Source organism: Vulpes vulpes, chromosome 11 (assembly GCF_048418805.1).
Source record: "Vulpes vulpes isolate BD-2025 chromosome 11, VulVul3, whole genome shotgun sequence".
In the NCBI taxonomy this organism is placed as follows: Eukaryota; Metazoa; Chordata; class Mammalia; order Carnivora; family Canidae; genus Vulpes; species Vulpes vulpes.
The window spans coordinates 86,324,513-86,350,335 of NC_132790.1; the positions used below are offsets into that span (position 1 = coordinate 86,324,513).

Below are 25,823 nucleotides of genomic sequence, written 5' to 3' on the forward strand. Positions count from 1 at the left end.
TTTAAAGCTGCTGATATATTTTGGTAAACTGAAAAGCCCACTTTTCATTCAACATAAACATTCTTTTTTAACAGTTACTTTAGGGGAGAAGATGAGCAGGACTTACAGTCTGAATAGCAATAAAGGGGAGAAAGAACAAATTCCATAGGGCCAAGCAGAGTAGCGCCTAGAAAAGTAAATTTGAAAAGAATGTGGGTGCGTTTTGGTGTCGGGAGGGGGAGAGCCCATCTCCAATGAAAGCAGCCTGGTTTCACAGGGACGATGGGTCCAACCTGGGCCTAACAGGAGAGAGAGGTTTTTCAAAAGGGGAGTTAAAGGGAAGGGGTGGAGGAGCAGTCTTGAAAGACCTGAGACAGGATTCTGGAAGTATGTGCAGAGAGGTGGAGCAGGAGAGGCTGGAAGCTTCCGTGTGTCATCCTGCCCATGTCACTAGAGGGTCCCTGCCTGTCCCTGGAAGCTCTAGCATTCCACCGCAGCAAGGAATGTCAGGCACCCAGGCTGTGTCCTGCCTTTGTGCCTTGCTCAGCTGCCCTTCTGCCCGGAAAGGCCCCTAACCCCAGATAACCTACTGATCCCATGAGTCTTGGTACTAGTGTCTCCTCCTCCGGGCAGCTCCTCCAGTCCATGCCTGGACTCCCCACCATTCGCAGCCTGTCTCTAGCCTAAGGTCGGGGGTGAGGCGGGCTTTTTTTTTGTTTTCCACCTGAGTCCAGAGCTTGGCCTGGGGAGGTGCTCAGCCAGTGTCTCTTGACTCTGGTACGAGTAGTTGCTAAGCCAGAGAGGCTTCTGAAAGAAGGTGGAGGCTGACAATTAACACTGCCTGTGCTCCCACCTGGGGCTGGGGGTGGGCGTGGGGATGGAGAGAGGCAGACAGACCAGAGGAATACAATGAACGATGTAAAGCTGAGGACACGGGAGAAGCTGTAATCCTCCTTTCTTACACTCCTACTCTAGTAGGAGGTCTGGGGTGTGGCCTGAGAATTATTAGACCCCTCACAGGTGATTCTGCTGTGAGTGATCCTTTGACCAGCATTTGGGGACTGGGGCATGCAACCTTTAGAGGTTGGTGGCATTTTCTATTTCTTTTAGAAGAGCATTTCCCAGTCTGTGTTCCGGGGGTGGGGGGAAGGTGCAGGGTGGTGCCAGAATGTGTTGAAAAGGGTCCCATGACCAAAATGTGATAATGGTGACGAGCTAGTTCTCTTCCTTGTAGTTGCAATGCACGTGATCATAGTAAAGGCTCTGAAAAGTCCTGCAGGAAAGAAGCCAATTTAGGTTGGTTTAACTGTGACATTCCTGAGCCCTTCTGATCTGGAACTAGTGTCCCACCACCCATGGTTGGGAGACTGGACAGTAGGAAACCCCACAGATGGGTCTGCTGGGCACTCAGCCCAGCGGGGCCAGGGATTCCCTACTCACTTCACATCTGGCCCTTCCATCATCAGGTGCTTCTCTTTGTTTGCATGAGGGGCCTATGCATTTGACCCCTAGGACCAGGGCTGCCATTAGAGAGGGAGGATGCTTTGAAGTCACAACTGACAAGGTTCTATCAAATACCAGGAGTTGACAACTGGGTAGAGACCCAGGGTTACAAACTGATAGGACAATCCATATCTGAAATTCCCCTAAAAATAGGTTTCCTCTTCTGAGTAAGCCTTTGAGGAAGATGGGCACAAGTATCGTTCTCGCAGTTTAAGGGTTAGAGCAGCACATCTGTACTCAGAAAGGCTGAGGTTTTTAAAAGGACTCAGCACCACTCACCAGTTTATCCCCGTGTAGCCCTGACTGTAATCCTTGTCACAAGCACAAATCACAAGGGTAGGTAAACTCCTTTGGGGCAGAAAATCCTAAATCAGCATAATGATTTACAAGGGATGGTGGCCAAGGGTTTAATTTGACCTTTCAATCTGGGAAGGGTCACCACACCCAGGCGAGCCTCAGAATCCTTGGCCGTGCTTGGGAGTTGGTCCCGGGGAAGGAGGGTGGGGGGTAGATCCCTGACATCTCTCCTTCTCAGGGACAAGAGGGTCTGCACCCACCTGTCCGGGCTGTCGAGCCAGCCCTGCCATGGTCCGGGCCTTCCGTTTGGGGCAGAGATCTGAGCAGTTCACTGTGATGATGCCTGCATTGCAAACACACAGGCTCAGGGCATGTCCATCCCCCAAAGCCACCCAGGGGTCTCAGTGTTTAAGTCTCAGCCTGCTTTTGCCCCTTTTGGGTAGGTAGCTGGTTCCACACATGTTCGTGGAAGGCCTACTGGGTGCCATGCCTGTGCCAGGCGCTTGGGTGGGAAGCAGATGTGATTGGGTCCTGACCATCCACTGCCTTCTGCGAGCTTCAGTGAAAGGGGGGAAGTGAGCATATTTCTACTTTTTAAACACTGTTTTTCAATACCTCACTTAAAAGTTGGGTGGGGACTGAGGACACAGGCTATTAGAATCAGACTGGAGTTCAAAATAGACACTGTCATTTGTAAAGCCAGGATATAACAACGCCTGCCTTTTAGGCTTTTGTGGAGGTAAATGAGCTACTGTGCAGTATGCACTGGCACAGTGTTGGCCCACAGCTCACTCTTGTCATAAACTACCATTTCAGAACTGCACAAGGTGAGGACTAAGAATCTGGCTTAGAGTCACACGGCCTGGGCTGCATCCCAGCACCCCATGGGCCAGCTGAGTGACCCTGACCAACAGGTCTCCCTGTGCATGGTAACGAGGAATCTCTCGTGGGTGGTCATGAGGACTGAAGGAGTTACGCAGAGCGCACTGAGCAGTGTGCAGGACGGTCTCCTTTTGTGTTCGCATTTCAGATCTGATTGGACTTAACACCAGCTCAGCATGCCTGGCACCTTTAGCAACCAGCTTTAGCAACCAGCGTGCAAATCAAGACATAGCTGATCAAACACGTTGTATCAATGCAAGATTATATATATTTATGAGAGCTGTGTTTGGGAGGAGAAAGTGCCTGGTGGGAAAACAGGTGCTTTGAAGCCAGACTGGGGGGGGGGGGGGTCGAGTTTAGATTTTCTTGCTCCTATGACCTTGGATGAGTCCCTGACACTCTCAGAGCCTCAGTGACCTCATCTGTTTGTTGGTCATCATGGAAGTTAATGCTGACCGTCTCTCTGCGAAGCATCACCAGACCATGAGAGAGAAAGTGCTTCTAGCCTGCCAGACGCTGGCCTAGCAGCTCGGTGCTGATTATCACTAGGGGAAGGCACAGCATAAAGGTTGAGCTTTAGAATTAGACTGCTTGCTTGGAATTCTGCTTCCAACTAGTAGCTGTGGAATCTTGGTGGGTTCCCTAAGCAATCTGCCTCCAGTCTGTAGAATGGGGGGGGGGGGGGTTAATGCACCCACCCCTGTGAGCCGCACTGAGGATTCATGGAGAGGCTTAGCACTGGCCCATCTACAGAAAGTGCCCAATCAACACTGGCTGTTCGCCTGTGAATGCTGAGCCCATTTCATTCATTCTTATGTTCTTAATCCTCAGGAACTGCTTACCTAAAGTCAGGAATGATGGAAGGAGTGGACAAATAAATATGTTTAATTCTGGTCCAAGGTCCTTCCTGATGATCTCGGAGACTCAGTTGAGTCTTCTTAGGGCCTAGCTGGACTCTGTGTCTCTGTTATTGTCTGTGTTGGTTTTGGTAAGCTTCAAGTCTGAGGATTCACTCCTGAGTTGGTCTGGAATCGCCCATCAGACTGAAGTAGGCATGAGTCTCACCTCTACTTTCTAACGGTAGGATGTTACTGTGGATGTTACTGATCCTTTAAGAGCCTTCACTTCCCCATCTGTAAAGTGGGACTAAATTCACCTACTTTTCAGAGTTGTTGAGGTGACTAGATATTACCTACCTGAAAAAGCTTGCCACACAATAGTGATCAGTAAAGGTGGTGGTGACTGTCATCTTATTTTACTTACCTTGAAGCTCCTAGTTCAAGTTGACCCTACCTTGAATATGATCTCTGAACTCCGATGTATGAATAATTATTTTCCTCACAGACCTCTACTCTGCCTGTGTGGGCAGTGGCCATGGCTTCCTCTTGTTGCCTGAGTGGTGCTCTGGGGCACCGGGCCCTGGGCCTGAGGGCTGACCCTGGGACCTCATTCTCTGTGTCCTCTGCAGCCCCACAGGTCTCCATGGATGCCCGATTAGAGAGTCATTGTGGCAGGAACAAAGTCAGTCCCATTGTGTCCCCACCCATAGATCACTGGTTTGAAGATCACCATAAGCATAGCTTCAGAGTCAGATTGGCCTCCACCACTAGCTTGTTTTGTGACTGTGATTAACTTAGCCTCTCTGAACCTGTTTCTTCATCTATAAAACGAGGATAGCACAAGATCATGCTTGCAAAGGGGCACCAGAGATGACAGTAGTGATGGTGATGATGATGGACCACATCAAATGGCATTGTGACTAAGGACCTCCCCCTACAACATGGGGAGAAGGTGAGCAAAAGAAGTTATCAAATGTCCTAAAAGCTTGAAAGCTGGCCTAGATTAAAAAAAAAAATCAGAGCAAAAATAAGCCCAATAAGGAGAAAAAAGAATCCTCAATGAACCCTGTGAACTTCCCTCATAGTGACGTCACTATGTAAATTCACAGTCGATTCTATCAGGAAGATACTAAATGGAGCAAAAGGTGATTTCTACTATGCTTCTAAAATCACCTAACTTTATAATGACCAGATTTTCAATCTTTAAAAAAAAACTGTTTTTAGTAATTGTAGGAAAACATGAGCAATCAAATTTCCTAATTATGCACACTCTAAATATTGGGAAAAAATGTAATCAGCTATCTGATAAAAACTGTGTTGTCTATTTATATCAGTTAATTTTCAACCCTGGCTGTACAAAATATATCATTTGGAGACCTAAAAAATACTCCTGCCTAGACCCCACCAAAAAATATTAATCTCTGAGGGCCTGGGTTGGGGGGGAGGGGTTGGGGCAGGGGGATGAGCATTTTAAAAAAGCTTCCCAGGTGATTCCTACAGCTAAGGTCCACTAGTTTGGATGGATCTTGGTAGTGATCATAAACCTGATTAACCTACTTCGTGACTGAGGCTGTGGCCTCAATCCTGGCCACACATTAGAATCACCAGGGGGCCCTTAAAAATTCCAATACCCCACCCCAGACTGATGACATCCTGGTCTCTGGGACAACTCCCGGGGTTTGGTACTTTTGAAAGCTCCCTAGGTGATTCAGTGTGCAGCCAGGGCTGAAGAGCACTGGACTAAAGAACAGAGTAAAAAAAAAAAAGAAAAAGAATATGTTCCATAAAATCTTAGCTCATACCTGCATTTTGCAGCAGAAGGAGCGACAATATTATGTAGTTCTGTGGTCAGTTGCTATTTATCCAGGAATGGCTTATCTGTGTTGAGGATAAATTACGGGCCAGTGTTAGGGATGCAGGGAAGGTAGCTAACATTATTAAGCACCTACCATAAACTAGGTATTTTGCCCACATCATCCCATTTAATTCACACAGTACCCCAGAGAAGTAGGCAGTGTCATCCCCGTCTTATTAGGTGAGGAACTGAGGCTCAGAGAGGCTAACTCACTTCTATCAAGTCACTGAGCTAGTAAACTAGTCTCCAAAATCTGGGCCCTCAGCCATACTTCCCTTCACAGGGTGGAGGAGGGAAGCGTCTCTGTGACTACATGTTAAAGCTAAATGATTTGCTGGATTATCTACTCTTTTTTTTTTTTGTATTCCCCTCTGCTATCCTCCAGAGATGAGAGCTGGCTATACTGCTTGTTCTTTTTTTCTTTTTTTAATTTTTTTAATTAAAAAAATTTTTTTATACTGCTTGTTCTGAAGGGATGATCTAGGTATAAATTTATGCTTTATGTTAAAAAAAAAAAAAAGAGCATATATCCTAACAATTATTTCATATTTGCTCTTCGTTTAATTTGGCAGTAGGTTCTGAAGCAGCACTGAATTGCTGAATGGTTCTAGCTGGTTCTTTCCCAAGAAAAAGGCAAAGTATCAGAACCAGGATATGTAACTAAATGTTTATCTTGACTAAAAGTTTTCAACCAAGTGACTCTGAAGCAGAGTAAAAAATGAAGACCTAAATAGATTTATGGTGAACAGGCCTGCCAATTACTTGACCCTGTCCCTTGTGCTTCCTATTTCCTGACAATCTTAGTGCTTCCAAATAGATAAAAGACACACCCTCTGTTTGCAATCCCTTCCAGCAGAGACGGCTGTCACTAGTGACAGGCAGGCCCACCTCCCTGTCCCCCTTGATAGCCAGGCTGGGTGGGGCTTCCTGCTTCTCCAGCAAACTCCCAGGACCAGCTCTCAGACACACGTCAGACACACATCAGTGACCAGTGACCCGCTATCCCAACATCCAGTGCTCCCAGGGCTTTGAAACAGCAATTTACCTATGCTGGATGCTAAAAACAGTTCCAAAAGGAAAAAAAAATATATCCTGAGCAACTTTCTAGATTTATAGCCTTTTTTCCTATTTCACATAAAAGTTTAGATTTACAGAACCCAGGATTTGTACAATTAGAAAAGATGGCTTATTATGTAGATGCAGGTTTCAAACTAGTCAATGATGTGTCCCACTTACTGAACAGTCTTCCGGGACATCTGGGTCAGGAAAGTTCTTTACATAAAACAAAACAAAAAAACCCTCATTAGGTTTTATTGTCCCCATTTTGCAAGTGAGAAATATGTCTCAGAGATCATAAGTGTCTAGCCTCACAGCTACTAGGTGGCATCACTGGAGCCCTCTGAAACAAGATTGGGTGTTTCCAGAAAGTGCATCCTGCAGGGCAGTCAGTGGGTTGTGATTTTTATACTCAGGACCTCTTTGAGAGTGTGTCTGTTCGTCACTCTCCCTCTGAGAGGAAGCACTTCTGGGATTTTGGCTGAGAAAGCCTGGCTGAAGCCCTACTTAATACCTGGTCCCTACTTCCACCCACTGGGCTCTGCAGATGTGTCCCACAGCCGCTGGTCATCACACAAGCATGTCCACTATTACCTCAGCACCTTCACTGTCTCCATCCACTGCACCTGCTCACTCTCCCAGGGGTCCACCCGGACCCAGTCGGACGTCTGCAGGGCCAGCCGGGCCATGGCCACCCGGTGGTGGGCAGCCACGAGGTCTTTCTTCCTGTAGTTGTCGTTGACAGGGGAGATGATACCGCCGATCACCTGGTACAGTCCTAGGCAAGGGAGAGCAGTGGTGTGGTATGTGCCGACACTGACTGCCTGGTTGCCTGAATCCAGGCAGGCGCAGAACTCTCTGTGCCTCATCCTGAGTGGGAGCAGACCGGGCATTCTCTCCTGGTAGGCCAGCTCCCTCAGGGGCCGCATGCTTCTCCAGCTTTCTACAGCACACAGTCATACCTTGGGGAGCAAGGCTGTGAGGATGTGGCCAGACAAGACTCCTAGATAGCAGTGTGGACAGTTAGGGTAAGAATATGCTGGAGGAACATCATGACGTCCTCCTGCATAGGACTTAACAGAGGCACTACCTCCTCTAATCAGGTCTGGGATGATAGTTAGATGCAGTTTCTTAGCCCCAACAGGCGGTCTTGTGAATCAAAGATGAAGAGATGGGGTGAGCATGGACCAGGTAGGACCAGGTAGGTGGGAGGTGGGAAGGAGATGGGAAGTGGTGGCTCTAGGAGGCATGGGAAGGCCTACTTTGGGAAAGACGTGTGTTGTGTAGGTAAGTGATGCTGTATGGCTCAGGGACTGGAGAATGGAAAGCTTTAATTTTGGAGCTAGGGCGACATTGTGGAAGCCACAGAGAACCAGGAAAGAGTAGAACAGGACTCCAAGAGCCTTGGGTGGGGGCTCCAGCTTCATCATTCTCTAGTCCACCCGAGGCAATTACCAACCTATCTGGAAAAATAAAATACTTAATCATTTGCACTTCAGTTTTCCTGAATGTGAAATGGGATCATACATGCTGGGCGGGACCTTGTGCTAAGGAGACCTATTAGGGAATCCTTATATAGTAAGATGATATTTTAAGTATATGATATATTTTTTAAAATTATAAAATATGCACATAAAAGAACACAAAACACATATGGCCTGACAGTTATAAAGTATATCCTGCTTTCATCATCACCTAGATTAAGATATAAGCACTTCTGGCACACCAGATGTTCCCTACCACAGGTCCCACTCTGACGGAAGTTAATCACTCTTCTTACTTTTATAAAATTAATTCTTTCCTTTATAGCTTTACCATGTATTTATGTAGCCTTAAAAAAACACAGATTCATTTACCTTCTGAAACTTTTATAAATGGAATCATACTGAATATTTTTGTTTAGCCTTTTTCACTTTATGTAAATAAAATTCATGTAATCCAACCAGTTTTATTGCTGCATAGCCTTCCATTGCAAGATTATATACTAAATAATTGAATTCTTTTACTGTTGACAGACTTGGTTTGAGTCTGGCTTTGGACAATTAAAAACAGTGCCTCTACGGACACTTTTCCACAAGTCTCCCTGTGCACACAGGCATGCATTTCTTAGGACACACACCTAAGAGTGGATCTGCTAGGTCGTAGGGTAGGTGTGATTGCATCTTTACTAGATAATGCCGGACAGTTTTCCAAAGTGGTTGTAGCTATTTACCCTCCAACCAGGGATGTATGAGAGTTTCGTTTGCCCCATGCCATGCCATACAAGGTTATGGTCAGGATCTCCCAATTTGATACATATGTAGTTATATCTCATTGTTTTAAAGTTCATTTTCCTGCTTACTAATGAGGCTGAGCATTTGTTTATTCATATATATTATTAAACATTCAAGCTTAAATTTTTTTTGAAGCGCCTGTTCAAATCTTTTGCCCATATTTTGTGTTGTCTGCTTTTTTATCATTGATCTGTAGAGTTCTTTATATATTCCAAATACTATAGCCTTTTGTTATGTGAATCATAAATACCCTCTTGTTTTATGGCTTGTCTTATTGTTCTTTTTTATGGAATCCTTTGAAAATGAAAAAAAACGAAAGTTCTTAATTTTAATGTAGTTGGGTTGGGTTATTAGTTTTTTCCTTTATTGCTAGGGCATTTTGTATTATGAAGACATTTTCCTATATTATCTCATAAAAGGTTTATAGTTTTGTTTTTTCACGTTTGGGTCTTTGTGCACAATGTGAATCCTATTAAGTTATTTTTCATTTGGATAGTCAATTATTCCAGCAATGTTTACCAAGAAGACCCCATCCACCCTGCTGGTGCACTACCACCTGTGTCGATCATCCAGTTTTCATCTGTGCAAGGGCCTGCTTCTCTACTCTCCTGTTCCATTGTCCTATTTGCCTGTCCTTGTGCGTTGCTTTATATAGCTTTATTACACATCTTGATATCTGGTTAAGCAAATCCTCCCACCTGTCTTGGCAATTCTTGACTTTTTGTATTTTCCGTATAAATTTTACAACAAGCTTGTCAGATTCCACAAATGAAACACTACCCCTTGCCCCTGCCCTACCCCGAGAAATTTCAATAGGAATTGAACTGAATTTGTAATTCAATTTAGGGAGGACTCATGTCTTTACAATTTTTAGCCTTCTAATCCACAAGCATGGTATATCTTTCCACTTGTTTAGATTTCCTTAAATATACTTAGATAAAGCTTTACAGTTTTTCTTGTAGAGGACTTAAACATCTTTTGTAAGATTTATTCCTAGACACTTGATTTTTTGGATGCCACTATAAATGGCCTTTAAAAAATCTTTTTTATGGGGCACCTGGGTGATTCAGTGTTTGAGGGTCTGCCTTTGGCTCAGGTTGTGATCCGGGGTCCTGGGATAGTCCCACATCGGGCTCCCCATGGGGAGCCTGCTTTCTCCCTCTGCCTATGTCTCTGCCTCTCTATGTCTCTCATGAATGAATAAATAACAGCTTAAAAAGTTTTTTTTATTCTATTTGTTGCCAATATATAGAAATATGGTTTAAGCATCTTGGATGCATACATATATCTAGTAACCTTGCTAAGCCCTCTTATTCTAATTGTTTATCTGTATAGTCTTTTGAATCTTCTGTTCAAAATGTACTATCTGAAAATACTGACAAAATGTGCCACATTTCCAATCCCTGGCTTTTGTTTTCTTTCTTTTTTAAAAAATATTTTATTTATTTATTCATGAGAGACAGAGAGAGGCAGAGACATAGGCAGAGGGAGAAGCAGGCTCCATGCAGGGAGCCCAATGTGGGACTCGATCCAGGGACTCCAGGATCACGACCTGAGCCGAAGGCAAACACGCAACCACTGAGCCACCCAGGCATCCCTAGCTTTTGTTTTTCTCACTACACCACTGAAGACCTCTCGCATGATGCCAGATAGAGGTGGGGTTAGCAGGCCTCTTTGCCTTATTGCCACTATCAGAGGAAAAGCTTTTGAGTTTCAGAATTGCATACGATATCCTTTTTCAGTTGTAGCAAAGACCATGCCATGTGTTTATTAAAACTCTTTCTCTCCCTCTTTCTGGGCACATAGGAAGCTAATATATCTGTTCTTGAAATTAGGTTGGGTTTATGTGATCTCACTGAGCTGTAAGTCAATGGGATGTGGGTGGAAGTGATGTATACGCCATCTAAACTTGGCCATAAAAACTCTGCTGACCCTCCAACTCTTTTATAGTGAATCTGAAAGCTATAATTAAGGAAGCAAAGCCATGGGTGGGGCTTACTAGGATTCCTGAGACACAGCTGGGCAGGGCATTGCCCTGTAGCTCTTCAGGATATACATGGGATTTATCTGATGAGAGAGAAAAGTTCTTTAATATGCTAAGCTCTTGAAATTGGGGGATTTATTATGGTAGACTAACCTGGTCTATCCTGACAAATATGTTACTTTAAGAGACATTCCCAGCTATTTCCAGTTTAGGAGCTTTTGCCATAAATGAATTTTATCAAATGTTTTCTCTGCAACTCTTGAAACGATGGTGTGATTTTTGTGTTATTTTTGACTACTTGCCAGTCAACGCCCCTGATTAATCATTTGTAGGGGGGTAGGGGTGCTCCCTCAGGTGTAAAACAGATATGCCCTCCTCCAGAGAGGCTTCATGTTTGTGTTTCCCAGGTCCCTGGAGTTATTAAAAGTCACGGATGAGGGAACCCTGGGTGGCGCAGTGGTTTGGCGCCTGCCTTTGGTCCAGGGCGCGATCCTGGAGACCCGGGATCGAGTCCCACGTCGGGCTCCCGGTGCATGGAGCCTGCTTCTCCCTCTGGCTGTGTCTCTGCTTCTCTCTCTCTCTCTCTGACTATCATAAATAAATAAAGAAAAAAATATTAAAAAAAAAAAGATTAAAAAAAAAAAGTCACGGATGACCTTAAATGAGGTTGTCGACTTAAGCTTCTTTTTGACTAATTCAGGCAAGGGGCTGCAAATCTGAGCAAAGGCTGATGTGCGGCCATTTCTTCCTATTGATAATTTATCCTTGCCTTTTTCTTCTTAAGCTTGACTTAGCACTAAGGCTTCTCTGCAGTCCACTAGGATTAGGGGAAGAAGGGGGTAAAATCTATACCCTGAGAGTGTAGCTCCTTGGGAGGTCCAGCTTAAGATAGGGGAAGTTACCCACCAGGCCCCTCAGCCTGGGAATGCTCTAGCCTTTGTTTTTCTGTATATATATATTTTTTATTGGAGTTTGATTTGCCAACATATAGTATAACACCCAGTGCTCATCCCATCAAGTGCCCCCTCAGTGCCTGTCACTCAGTCCCCCCAACCCCTGCCCACCTCCCCTTCCACTACCCCTTTGTTTGTTTCCCAGAGTTAGGAGTCTCTCCTGTTTTGTCACCCTCTCTGATTTTTCTCACTCATTTTCTTTCCTTTCCCCTATGATCCCTTTCACTATTTTTTATATTCCCCGTATGAGTGAAACCATGTGATGACTGTCCTTCTCCGATTGTTGGAGAGGATGGGAGAAAGGGGAGCCCTCTTGTACTGTTGGTGGGAATGTGAACTGGTGCAGCCACTCCGGAAAACTGTGTGGAGGTTCCTCAAAGAGTTAAAAATAGACCTGCCCTACGACCCAGCAATTGCACTGCTGGGGATTTACCCCAAAGACATAGATGCAGTGAAAGACCACGACACCTGCTCCCCAACGTTTATAGGCTCTAGCCATTGAATTCTTTCTTTCTTTGCTTGTATGGCCACTGATTCAAAGCTTAAGTGAGCAGTACTGGCAGGTGCCCACAGGGCATCAGGGGCTCTGACGGTCTAATAGCCTGCTTACTTCCCTCCCTGGTTGGTTGTAGGGGTTTGTCTCTCAGCTGGTCTGAGACATCCCCACCTTTTGGCTTTAACAGTGAGGTTTAAAAATGTTCTCACCATTTGTTTTTGTTTTAGTGGGAGAGTTGATCCAAAGAAGGCAGCCTGACACCCCCCCCACCACCACTCCCACACTTGCGGGTAAGCTGAGAGTTCTCTGATGCTTTTTTTTCCAGCCCTGGTGAACCTGGTTGCCCTGGGCCCCTCCTTCCTGGAGGCTGAGCCATCCACTGTACCAGGGGGATGAGAATAAGGAAAGATGTTCATCTTTTGACTTCCAGAACTGGCTCCTAAAACTCATTTCAGAGGAACGCTGTTGAAGGTTAAACCTTTCGTTTGTAAGAATCAGGGTTTGTTGAGAAAGATTTAAGTTTTAAAAGTTAGCCCTGAAAAATATCAAGAATCAGAGTCTGGGGAGTCAGAGCACACAGTTTTACTAAAATCCACAGAGTGGTAAGGACAGAATATGAAGATGAAAGGAAAAGTCCCTTCTGGACCAAAGGTGGGGTCGGGGGAGGAATGAGCAGTAGGCATAGGGAAGAACCTGGTAGAAAAGGTTAGTGGTGGCCAAGAGTTTAGACCCAAGTCGAGACCTGCTCCCTACAGCCTCTTACCCTTCAGAGACCAAACCTTGTGTGTGTTGGGTGGGGGATGGCATAGTTAAGAGGCTTAGTGAGTTCTGGAAACTGCAGAGCAGGTGGGCTGGTATTTTGCTTCCCACTTGTAATTCGGGGGGGGGGGGATCCATTGTGCTCCGTGTCAGTACGGCAGTACAGCATCAACTCAGTAGAAATGGCAGCGTGACATGTTCGGGCAGAGAGGGCTTCAGGAAACATCCCCTCCCCTGCCTTCAGGGGGAGTGGCAGACATGCAAAAAAAAATGCCCAAAGCTCTTTGAGAGGAGGAGCACGAGAGGCTGAGGGTGGACAGTCAGCTGGGCTACTTTGGGGGGGGGGGCGAGGTGGCTGGCAGGGGATACAGGGTGTACAGTGCAAAGCCAAGGACAGTGGTGGTGTTAGAACCAGGGAGAGCCCAGGCATGGGCCCAGACAGGCGCGGTGATGCCATAGTCAGGAGAGGCTGGGGAGACTTCTCTAGTGGAGGCAGAGAGGATAGAGGCCAGTGCCCAAGATCCAGGGCACGTCTCTCAGCTGGAGGGCATTCAGGGCCAGATGCCCCTTTTCAGATGCCAGGATGACAGACCACCTATGATGCTTAATTCACTTTTGCGGACATAGGCAGTAAAAGATTAATTTGATTAAAAATTGACCTGTAACAAGTTTAAGATCAGGAGACAGTTACCTTGAAGTGGCAACCTTTTTGTTTGTTTGTTTGTTTTTTAGCATTCATGGAAATGGTGGCTTAAGAGCAAGGTTAGTGTTCTAGAAAGCAAAGTAAGTTCTATTTTTGTATATCTGAGTCCTAGATCATGCATGGAATATGATCTTGTTCCCCCCACTTTAGAAAAAGTAGAGGCTAACTTCTGTAGAGTGCCCACTTTCTTGGGCAATTTACGTATGTTTAACTTTCACATTAATCTCTGGCTGGCACCAGGCGGCCCTCCAGGCAGCTCTGTCAGGCATCTTGGATACTCAGGTGTCGCCTTAGATGGTTTAGCTCCTCTTCACAGGGCAGGTGGTATAAGGAGAAATCAGTGCTTTGTTGTAGCACCCAGGAGAGGAGAGTCAATAAAAATAACAATCTGGGCTAAAACTCCTTGCCCTCCAAATGGTCATGAGCTCAAGCCTCTTCACTTTCCCACAGTCCCTGTGTCTCCTCTCACAGGACCCCCTTCTCCCTACGTAGACACAGGTACTTCCATGGTGGCCTCACTGCTGCCCAGACACACCTCCACTATAGCATTTGTAAAGATCCGTTCGTCTTTCCCATGAGCCAGATAGCTCTCCAAGGATGTGAGCCTGACTTTTAATGCTGGGTAACCTGACCAGCACATCTCTTAGGATGAAGCTATCCTGTCCTTACTTTGGGGTTACCATAGTGATATATGGCTGTGAGTTGAACATGGTGGATAGAATACCTTATTTATCTCCACCTCTGTTCTAATACAATGGCAACGAAGGAATACAATACATATGAAATCACAAGGGCAAAAAGAGTGGGAAAAGAGACAACGATGGATGGGAAAGGTCAACACAATTTTGGAAGCTAGAGAGACAATGCACAATGGTGACCGAGCAAGCGGAGTGTGCAGGCAGCAAAGGAGGGGAGAGGCAAGGTGCCTTGCATGGCAGCAGCGCTGAGTACCTCTGGAACTGGAGAAGGGGGTGCCAGAGGGCCTGAACACAGGAGGACCAGTTCAGAGTTTGCCTAAAGCACCCTTAGATCCTACCTATTCCCCCATCCTGGCAGAGGCTGGATGTCTGCTTTCTGCTGAGGTTGGACCGGAGAGACTCTTGCCTCCTGGAGACTAGCACAGGTGAGAGGAGGGAAAAGTACCATCCTTTAGATAGAAGGATAGATTTTGACTTCCAGAGTAGACAAAGAAGACACCTATCACCTAAATGTGATCCTCACATTTAGGGGTCTTGGAACCAGGTCCTGAGCATATGGCCATGAGGTCCGCCAGCTTCACCCACCTACTCAAAGCTTCCAGCCAGCATTTAGGGCCTGATCTGTGAATATGAGCAGATAGCCTAAGAAGAGACAAATTTTAGAAAGGTGCTAACCATGAAAGAGAGCCCCAAACCACCACCAGGATATACTGCACAAAGGCAGTCGATGCAGAGAGCAAAAGGAAATTTCAAAAATCTCCAAATCCTATTGTCAGGAGGATAGATAAGCCCATCCGTGAAACATGAATGGGATGCTTTAAAAGGGGCAATCAGAAAACAGGAAGAAACTTTTAGAAATTGAAAAATATAAAAAAAAAATATCCATCCACTCATTCAACAGTATTTACCAACTGCCCGTTCCATGCCGGGTACTAACTATGCTAGGTGCTGGGGACATACAACGATGACAAAGCAGACCGAGTTCCGTCCTCGTGGACATAACATTCTGGTGGATGACAGCAGCAATAAAGTAAGTTTGTGGAAGAATCAGAAGGTCAATTTGAGGCAATTATGTGCCAATAAGACAAAACTGGAGGACTGACCCAGGAGGTCCAACAGCTAAGTATTACAGAAATTCTTGGAAGAGAAAAGGAGGAGGAAAACATCACAGAAATAATGTTTTCCCAGACTAGAAGGGCTTAAGTTTTCAGAACTGAATATCCTCTGACAGCTCAGCACTTTGAAGGAAAGAGAGTGCACACCCTGACAAACCATCAGAAACCTTCAGACCATCAGGTTTAAAGAAAAGATTCCAAAGGTTTCTGGGGTGGTGGGGTGGGGGTGGGGGGGACCAGAGGTCCAACACACAGGACTGGGATGCAGAATAGAACTGGAATTCTCAACAGCAATTCTGGGATCCGGAAGACAGTGGAGCAAAGCCTTCACATTGTCAAAGAAAAATTATTTCCAACCTAGAATTCTGTATTCAGCCAAACAACTGAACAATTAGAACAGGGATCAGCAAACTTTATCTATTAAAAGAGAGACAGCAAATAGTTTAGGCTTTGTGAGTCACCTACAGTCTTTGTCAAGTATCAACCCCCTCCCTGTCCCTCCCCTCCCTTTTTAAGATTTTATTTATTCATGAGAGACAGAGAGGGGCAGAGACATAGGCAGAGGGAGAAGCAGGCTCCACGCAGGAAGCCCGTGCGAGACTCGATCCCGGGACTCCAGAATCATGCCCTGGGCTGAAGGCAGGCGCTAAACCGCTGAGCCACCCAGGATCTCCCGCACACCCCAACACCCTTTTTTTAAACAATTCTTTTAAAATGTAAAAAAACCCCAAACAAAACAAAACCAAAAACCCACTGTTAGCTCACAGAAAGAAGGAAAACAAACTGTGGACAAGAGTTGGCCCATGGGCTGTAGTTTACTCATCTCTGAACTGGAGGGTGGAGTAAAGTTGTGTTCATGTATGCAAGGTCTCAGAAAATGTATCTCCCATCGATCCTTTCTCAGAAAGATGCTGGAGGATGCATTCCACCAGAATAGGAGTAAACCAAAAAAAGAAGGCACAGGATCTGAGAAATCCAAGATCCTTCCACACCAGGGGAGGCGAAGGGAATCCCCAGGGAAACAGGGCAGGGAAATCCCAAATCCCAGAGGACAGCCCTGTAGGAGCACAGCGAGCTCACCGTCCAGACAGGGGCCAGAGGACCCCAGGAAGGGTGTGAGCAGAAACAAAATGCGACAGATTACGTGACGAGTCTCTGTATACACTAAGATGAGTGCTGAAGATCTTTTGGAAAATTTGGAACTGAACTAGTGATAGGTAATAAGGAACATAAGGAAACAAATGAGGCAATTATTAACTCTAGGAAGAACCAAAGTTTATTCGAGATGTGCTGCAATCATAGTGTATACTATGTGGCTTAATTAATGACATTTACACAGACATAAATGTCAACAATATTACTTTAGCCTAGAGTTGTAAGCCAGTCAATTTGGGAGCATGTGGTGGAGAGGAAGTGTGAGTGTGAGGGTAGAGGTGTGAGAGAGCTAAATCTTCCTCTTTCACAATTGGAAGGCAACAGATAATATCTAAATCTGAAAAATTGAGAAACACAGTGTAAGCTTATTATTATAAAACTAGGGAGACACATACTAGAGAAAACTGCTGAAAAAAGTCAAATATGACTGCTTTGGGAATTAAGAATCGGGTAGGGAGAGATGGCACAAAGTTACCATAAGCCTCACAGCAACTTAACTTCTACCATATACATGTTTTATAAACATAGAAAATAAGTTTAAAATGAATGCGCTTTCTAGAAATATTTCAGTATACTGAAAAGTTTACAGAACAAAACACATCCAAGAAATCACTATTGTTTATACTTTGGTTAACTGTCTTTTTCTTTTATGTTTTTCTTCATATAATGTAAATTCCACTTTGGTATCTTCTTTATTTAGATTATATCATAAGCATTCTTGTTGGCCATTAGCACTCTTGAAAATATCACTCTTAATGGCTATATAATAATGGAGATACATAATGTACTTGAGTTGATATATTGTGAGCATCTTTGTACATCTTAGTTGCAATTTTTAGATGCATTAAGATAATTAGAAAAATGAGTGGCTTGAACATTTTTTAATTTTTTTTGCTACATCTTGCTAAACTGCTTTTTGGAAATTCTAAACAAGGGGAGAGCACCACCAGCATGGTAGGAGAATCCATTTTACTGCATACTGGCTAGTGCTGGGATTAATGAGTACATTTAGAAACATCTTTGCCAATCTGCAGGAACTTTTTGTGGTTTAAAATTTGCATTTAAGGGACACCTGGATAGCTCCGTGGTTGAGCATCTCTGCCTTAGGCTCAGGGTGTGATCCCTGCCGCCTGGGATCCCATGTTGGGCTCTCTACAGGGAGCCTGTTTCTCCCTCTGCCTATGTCTCTGCCTCTCTGTCTCTCATAAATAAATAAAATCTTTAAAAATAAAATTTGCATTTAAGATTATTTCTGTGATTTTTATTACTTATTAGACATTTGTATTTCTCTGGTTGTGAACCACTTGTTCAAACTCATTGTCTTTTTATTATGTGTATGAACTCTTTTTTAACAAGTATAAGAAATGTTTTCCTGTTGGGTCTGCTGGCACCGCAGAGAGGATTCTCTTCCACATTCTAGACCCCTCCCCCAACTCTAGTCTGGCTGCTGGGAATTCGTTTTGGGTCTTCACCCAACTAACACTCCCCACATCTTCGTGAAATAAAGCCTCAATTGGTCCTCTCAGGGATGCTTCTCTCATTTCTCTGACTGGTGTTGTGCCTCTGCCCTACTTGCTTGTATCAATTCTTTATCTCCTTTTGTAATTTTCATATCCTTATCTTTTTCTTGAGTTCTAGAAAAATCCCTTGGACTGGTGTGTGTGTGTGTGTGTGTGTGTGTGTGTGTGTGTTTTCCTTAAGATTTTATTTATTTATTTTGAGAGTGAAAGAGAAACAGGCTCCCCGCTGAGTAGGGAGCCTGATACAGAGCTTGATTCCAGGATGCTTGGATCATGACCTGAGTTGAAGGCAGACACTTCACAGACTGAGCCACGTAGGTGCCCAACCTTGAGCTGGTGTTCTAATTCTCTATTTAGTTGCCAGAAATCACCTCCCTGCTGCCTTAGCTCCACTAAGCATTAATTTGGCAATAATGTTTTTCATCCCAAATGTCCTTCATTGTCCTCAGACTGCTGCTTTTCCCCCATAGACTGCTCTTCTACTATGATCACATTTTTCTCTGGAGTCTCATTGAGAACCAGAAATTAATTAATTTTATCTTTCTAAGTCCCTTGGCCAGAATCTGAATGCTAGGACCATCTTTGGAAGGGCAGTTCCTTTTCATATGACCTGTTACTTTTCTCTGACTAGTTCACTGCCTCCAGAAAGGTGTATCTGTCCCTTATGGGCTGCTGGGCAGTCCTGTTGGAGTCTGGGTAGGTTCCTGATTAATTATTATATTCACAGCAAAAGGATAAGGGCAACATTTAGGTTTACTGTGATTTTTCTTTGCATCTCAGAAATACACTTGCTTGTGTAGTAGAAGGGGCTATAGATCAAAGGAAATATCCATCGATGGGAAATCTCCCCCCAACCCCACCAAGGTTTATTTTTAGTATCTTAAGAATAGTAAATATATAACGTAGGAAATCAAAGGGACTTTTTCCTTAAATACTTAAGGGAAAAAATATTTGAGGGACTGTTCTATTTCCTTTTTGAAATACCGTGTCTCCCCCACCACTGATTTCCTCTTACTATATATTATCTTTTTACATACTTTGTGTTCCACTGTGCTGTAGAAAGTCAGTATCACCCTTCTGTAATCACTTTTTTAAAAATTATATTTTAATGTCTCATAAAGCTTTCTGAGCACTTGGTTAGCCTTCTAGGTGAACCTTGGGATACTTTTCTCAAGTTAAATAAAGAAAAATAGCCATGGGTATTTTTGCCGGAAAGCCCATCAATAACTGACCATTCCCCTGAGAAGCTGCTCGTATTTGCATTTAGTTAAATCTCTCAGCAGAGGGGCAGAGCGCTCCCTCAGTGCCCTTCACGTTTCTAGTTCATGTTAGTCCTGGGGACAGGTGTCCTTGACAGTTTCTCTGGGGGATAATTTTTTCCTTATGTTTTATATAATATATGGGTCATATGTATTTTTATATATGTTATATATGTATTATATGTATGTCATGACATTGTATTGCAACAGTTATGTAGCAAACTCTTTTGGTTTATTTTTAATCTGGACTATCTTACTAAATGTATTTGTTCTGCTTGGCTTTCAAAGGCTTCCCCTGGATTTTCTAGGGATCCAGTAATACCACTTGCAAATAATGAAAACTGAGTCTCCTATCTGTAAGTCTATTTATTTTTTTGACTGATGCCATTAGAAACTAATGGTGGTGACCAGGCATTCTTTTCTATTTCCTTGCTTCTGTGGGAATGCTTCTGAAGTGTTATGCCATTATATGTCATGCTAGATAAGTATCCTTATAGTTCTAATTTACTAAGAGCTTAAAAAAAAATCCCTAAGTAGGTGTTGGATTTTATTGAATGACTTTTAAGTGTGTATTGAGATGATGATTTAGGTTCCATAAAAATATATTGTCTTAGTAATGCGATATATTAATAGATATCTTTATGGTATATTGTCCTTGAATACCTGGGATAAATGCTACCTGGTCATGTTGAATTATTCTTTTATTAGCAATTTGATAACCTACTACTTTATATGGGTATTTTGCATCCCAGATTATACTGTTAAACACCAGCTGTAATGCCACAATATCCTTATCCAATTTTCTTTGTTCTAGAAAATGGCTATGGTAGATTGAATTATGGGTCCTAATTCCTCACTCTGTCATTTGAGTATTACACACACCCCTGCCACAGCCTCACAAAGGATGTACTTCCCCACCCCTTGACTTTGGGCTTGGCCGTGAGACTCCCTTTGGCTAATAGCAAAATAGCAAACTAGCATATGTGAGATGAACAAAAACTCAAAACTTGCTTGCTGGGTGTGACTTGCAATCCCGTGCCTGTGCCATCTCCAGGAGAAGGTTATGTGAGGTAGTCACTACTCACTATTTTCCTAGACCCAGAGTTACTTAAATTAACCAGTGAGAATTTGATAACATATACAGTTTATGGCACTTAGCTGGTGCTCAGCAATTGTCACCCCCTCCACCCCCTTGCCTGGTGCATCAGCAGAGGAGGGAATTGCAGTGGGTCATGTTCTCCTACTATGGCCACTACATTACCTCCTGGCATGCATGCTCTTCCAGGGCCCAACCACTTCTCCATTGAAAGTCTGTGTCCTTCCCCCTTGGACCTGGGTGAGCACTGGTGAATGTTGAACCCAGAAGCAGAAGTGATACTATGTCATTGCTGAGGCAAGGTCATAAAGATGCCATGCACACTTGACGGGATGAGCACTGGGTGTTATGCTATATGTTGGCAAATTGAACTGCAATAAAAAAAAGATGTCATGCACGTCCACCTTAAGATCTGGGGACACTCGGTTTGGGGACCCAGCTGCCAGGCTGTGAAAGCCCAAGCTAGCCCATGCAGAGACCTCCACAATGAAGCTGTGAAGCCACCTGTACATGCCATGGTCAACATCCCTGCCGATACCTGGCATCAATGGCCAGATGTGTGGGTAAACAAGTCTCCGGATGACTCCTGGCCCCAGCTGTCTAGTCGCTCCTGGTCTTTGAGGTCTTCTCAGCTGAGTCCCCAAATACTATGGGGCAGAGACGGGTCATTCGCACTGTGCTTGTGTCCAAATTCCTGACCTACTAAATCTGTGAGTGTAATACAATGGTCAATTGACATCACTTGAGTTTGGGGTGGCTTGTTATGTAGTAATAATAACTGGGAACAGGAATGGAGATTCAGAAAAATTGTATCATTTTCCTGTGGTTATACTACCAGCAAATGGCAGGACTGGGATCCGAATCAGGTCTGCCTATACTTTTTGTGTTGCATTGAACCGGTGACTGACACTGAGGTTCAGAGATCCCTAAGCCAGCCAGAACTAAGGAGGGCACCACTCGGTAGCTCCACCTCTGTGTGTATGTGGCCCCAAACTAGATCACTCTGGGGGTATGACAGAGATTTCCACCCCCTCTAGAGCTGACCATGCCCCCCAGCAAGACTGGGCTTCCATAAAATGTTACTGCTTCTTAAAATGCTAGCAGCCTCACAAACCGCAAAGCAAGACTTAATAGCATTCCAAAGTGTAAAGAAAGACCTCATTATTAGCACAAAGAACGTTTTGGCACATTTATCAGCATTTTATTAAGAATTACCATATGTACTTAAAACTAGTCCAAACAACTGAGAGAAGCGTTAGGTGACGGTTTGGCTGGCTCCTACTGCACCCCTACCCCCTGGCATGCTCCGCCCCTGCTCAGAGAAACCCAGCGTCCCTGTGTGCGCAGGCACGGTCCAACCCTTACCCACTTGGTGGACCCTTCTGGCCCTTTTCTTCTTTCTTTGGTTGTGCTGGCTGAAAAGCACCTTGGGAAACAGGGCCTTTGGAAGGCAAAGGACTCTTAAGACATATCAGGAGCAAGTGTTGCAAGTGCTGCAAGGACCCAGGTAAACAAGGAAAAGGAAGCCAGAGTGATGATAAGCAGGTTGAGGGAAGAAAAAAAAAAAAAAGACCAAGATCTCAACCAAATGGCTCTGCAAGCTTTTACGAAGAGCTTCTTGTGATTAAACTTGGCCTCCAAAGTAAGTCTGGGAAACATGATTTGGAAAACATGAGGCTGTTGAGGCTTTAAGGCCATTTTGGCACACTCCTGTTTATTCTCTTCATCACGTTCTGCTTTGTGGTTGTCCGCTCCTTTAGCCAGATGGCTCCTAGTGCTCATGGTCCAGATGAACTTGAGACGGCCTGTTTCTTGCTCTGCTCTGCGTGCTGCTGGCCAGAAGCACCCCTCACGTTCAGAGGCCACTAAATGTCTGGATCAAGGAAGCTTGGGGCGGCGGGGGTAGGGGGGGTACAGATCCAGGAATTTGGGGCATCCCAAGCAGAGCTGCGGTCCTCTGGCAGCGCAGTGGGTGCCACGGAAGTGAGACCACCCTCCCTCCCCCTTCAGTGCCTGTGGACTAAGCGGCTCTGTCTGCCCTCGTGTCCCTCACAGCTTTCTTTCAACCAGCATGCTCTTCCTGCACACTACAAAGCCCCCTCTGGTTTCCAGAATCCTTCAATGCCTGAGCTTGTCAGTGTGAGGTTTCTCTTTCTTTCGGTTCCAAAGGTCGTGCTTTCTTTGTGTGCGACTTCTTAAAAACTTGGCGAGGTAAACAACAAAGCAGCAATATTTCATAGGGTTTAAACTTCCTTTCTGGTCCTGGAGAGCAAGGCCATTTTGATTTCCTCTCTCCTGCTCCATTTATTCTCTACAACTGGTTTTCCTGAGTCTCAGGCGCTTGGTCCATTTTCTGGGAGTGCTGACAAAGCCTCTGAAGGGGTGGCTGGCTCCTTGGGGTCCCAGGTGCTTTCAGGGTATCAGAACCTCTTTCTTATGCGTGCTTCTGTTTTCTAACATTTAACTCCTGGCTAAGTCTCTCTGCCTGGTGAACAGAATGAGTCTCCTTTCAGACTAGGTAGATTTTAAAAAAGATCTTGCCAGAACTCCCAAATGCTAGAGTCTCGAGGCTCCTCAGAAACTCATTACTTTCTCTTTGGGGGCCTTAGATCTAGCAGTAACTGTATATAGGAAAGGAGGCGGTGGGGGGGGTGGTGCAGGTTGTAATCAGGCACTTCTGGCTTGATGTGTAGTCTGCTGAAGGAGTCATGGGAAAGCAGCCCACAACACTGCGGTGGGCAGCCTCTATACATGGCATCTCTGGATGTGCAAAGCAGCCTCATTTCCCACTGATGAGTTACTGCTCCTGGGCAATATGCCACAACTGTGCTCTTAAGACAGGTTTTGTAGTGGCGGGAGCTTCAGGGCGGGTAGGCAGAGGCATACCTCAAGACTCAGTGCTCAAGACTCCTCCGTTCTGCTGCTTAAGAGCTGTGTTAGCTGGGGCAAATTACTTAACCTCTCTGTTTTCAGTCTCTTTACCTGAGTCCAATGAGCTAACATAGGAGACAAAGCCCAGTTCAGAGCAAACGCTGGTTGTTTGGAGGGCACATCAGAAATATCCATTGAACCTGAATTTTCCCTACCTATCCCTTGTTTTTACCACAAACACCATATCTCTTAAAATAAGAGAGGGCCCCACGCATTTATTTAGCTGGCAGCTTGGCATGCACTTTAAGCTAGGTAGTGTATCAGCATGATAAACTCTGAAATGAATACTGTGCGAGCCCTGTCCTCATGGGGGGGGGGGTTCAGTCCTGGGGGAGACCGTCACCACAGGTGGTCAGTGGAGGGCAGAGGTGCACAAGGAGCCCATAAGAGGCTCTAAACAGGTGGAGATTTTTTTTGGAAGAGACCCCTAAACTGAGTTATATATGATGCAGAAGGTATATATGGTAACCTAAGAAAGGAAAAGCCTTAGGGGATCCCTGGGTGGCTCAGCGGTTTAGCGCCTGCTTTCGGCCAGGGTGTGATCCTGGAGTCCCGGGATCGAGTCCCACGTTGGGCTCCCTCCATGGAGCCTGCTTCTCCCTCTGCCTGTGTCTCTGCCTCTCCCTCTCCCTCTCTCTCTCTTTCTCTCTCTCTCTCATGAATAAATAAAATCTTAAAAAAAAAAAAAAAGGCAAAGCCTTATTAATCAAATCCATTCTTTCTACTCTAACTATATTGAATAGAGACTTTTAAAAAAAGTCTTCAGAACAACCGAAGCTTGATGACTCCTTGATTCTGCACTAATATCCTTGCCCATTTCTTGATACGTTTTCAATTTACCTTCATGGTAATTTACACTCAAGGAAACTGTCCAAGATCTGCTAAGGGATTCAATAAAATAGGTCACGGAGTTAAATGCTGTGGTGAAACACAGGGTTTAATTTTATGGATAAAATATAAATTGCTTGGCTGCCTTTTTGCATTATTCGTGTTAAGACTAAGGATCACTCAGTGAATGGGAATGGATCACTGTAAGAGTGAGAAAGCCATTTTCCTAATTCTAGAAGCATACCTGGTGGGGTTGTGGACTCTGCTCTTGAGGTTAACAGTCGCTGCATTAGGGAAGAGACCTTGAGTAGCCTGCTAGCCCACCTCTACCAGCTGCTACAGGAACAAGGAGCCTGAAGCTGGAATTGTTCCTAAGACTGACAGTGGGGGGAAGAGGAGGAAGACAGCATGTTAACACCAGCCTTTTTCCTGATTATTTCTTGAAGTGAGTCTGCACTGATTGATGTCATTGTTAAAAATGCATATTCTGGGCTGCGCCTGGACCTGCTCTCGGGCAGGAAGGTTGGGAACTTAGATTCTTCCCAAGCATCCCGGGCGGTTGTGAGATGCCCATGGAGATCTGTGGGGCAGCACTGACTGTAGAGGAAACACTCCCTTTCAGTTACACAGGATCTTTTATTAGCCCACCACTGGCCTCTGAAGAGAAGAAGGACCACTTTGCTGTAAGGGCCAAATGACCTATGTTATGAGTATGGAATAAAAGGATAAAGTCAATTGCATCCCAATGAAAAATATTTAGTGACAAAAAGAAGGATTGGGTTTCCTAGGTTGTAAATGTTTTATAGAACTTAATACAGTTTCATTTCTGAGGCTGGTTTCTAATAATACTCTTAATTTACCCGGTTAATGTACTCATCGGTCAATTCTGATTATGTAAATTGTAGATGATCATCTTCCATTTGCCATGTAAGGCATAATTTAGAGTTGCAGAACCAACCAAAAGCTAACCATTCTTACCAAGCACTAAAAAATTAGTCCCTCTGGGGGAACATTTTTCCTAAAAGTTTTATTTTTCTTTCCATTCCAAACATTGTTTCGATTAGTGGTTCTCTAGCCGTTCTGTGTAATGATTTATAGGCATCTACCAGCAACCCTCAACCCTCAACCCCCAAAAGAGTTCGGTCATCAAATAAGCTTTGAAAATACCAAAGTAGACTAAGTGAAACAGGCCTGATTGCAGACTGCAGATCCCCTGAGAGCCTCTAACATGGGGATGTGCATAGTTAACTCCCCAAGAAAGGGTACAGAAATCTCAGGGTTTACCAAGCTCATTTAGGTTTCATGCAACAATCTGCTGGATGAGTGTGGAGAGGACCACACCTTGTGAGATACTCCGTTAACTCCACTGGCAAGTTATTATCACGGGGATTAGGCTATTTAGATGAACTGTTCATAAGCCCCAGGCCTAGGAAGTGTTCTACAGCTGGAGGTATATATATTAGATCACTTTGTGGGGGAGCTTCCTCAAATACAGACCTTGCCACCTTGACATTAGGTCTAAGCACTGATGTAAATTATGGAATCACAACCTTGATCATCACTACCACTGCTATCATCATTAGATCATGATTAGCATTTTTGACTAATGCTACAATCCCTACCACTACCACCACTTTGGTAG

General features: G+C 44.6%; 1 protein-coding gene and 1 long non-coding RNA gene across 6 annotated transcripts in view; one reads left to right on the top strand and one right to left on the bottom strand.

Annotated features, from left to right (window-relative positions):
- The window catches only part of NMNAT3 (nicotinamide nucleotide adenylyltransferase 3), a 114,079-nt gene that overhangs the window by 5,011 nt on the left and 83,245 nt on the right, over positions 1-25,823 (bottom strand). The window contains exons 3-5 of one of the 4 annotated variants that reach the window (XM_072726984.1): positions 7,006-7,189; positions 6,592-6,627; positions 2,040-2,122 (exon numbers count right to left, since the gene is read on the bottom strand). The exons of 1 other annotated variant lie outside the window; for it this stretch is intronic. In XM_072726984.1, coding sequence (XP_072583085.1) covers positions 2,040-2,122; positions 6,592-6,627; positions 7,006-7,189 — 303 coding nt within the window. The remainder of the gene's footprint in view (positions 1-2,039; positions 2,123-6,591; positions 6,628-7,005; positions 7,190-25,823) is intronic. 2 more of the 4 variants (XM_026018542.2, XM_072726985.1) reach the window with 2 other exon arrangements.
- The window catches only part of LOC112934976 (uncharacterized), a 62,146-nt gene that overhangs the window by 3,819 nt on the left and 32,504 nt on the right, over positions 1-25,823 (top strand). Inside the window, exons 2-4 of one of the 2 annotated variants that reach the window (XR_011995286.1) lie at positions 12,345-12,407; positions 13,609-13,638; positions 19,615-19,682. This is a non-coding gene — a long non-coding RNA (uncharacterized lncRNA). The remainder of the gene's footprint in view (positions 1-12,344; positions 12,408-13,608; positions 13,639-19,614; positions 19,683-25,823) is intronic. The other variant, XR_011995285.1, reaches the window with a different exon arrangement.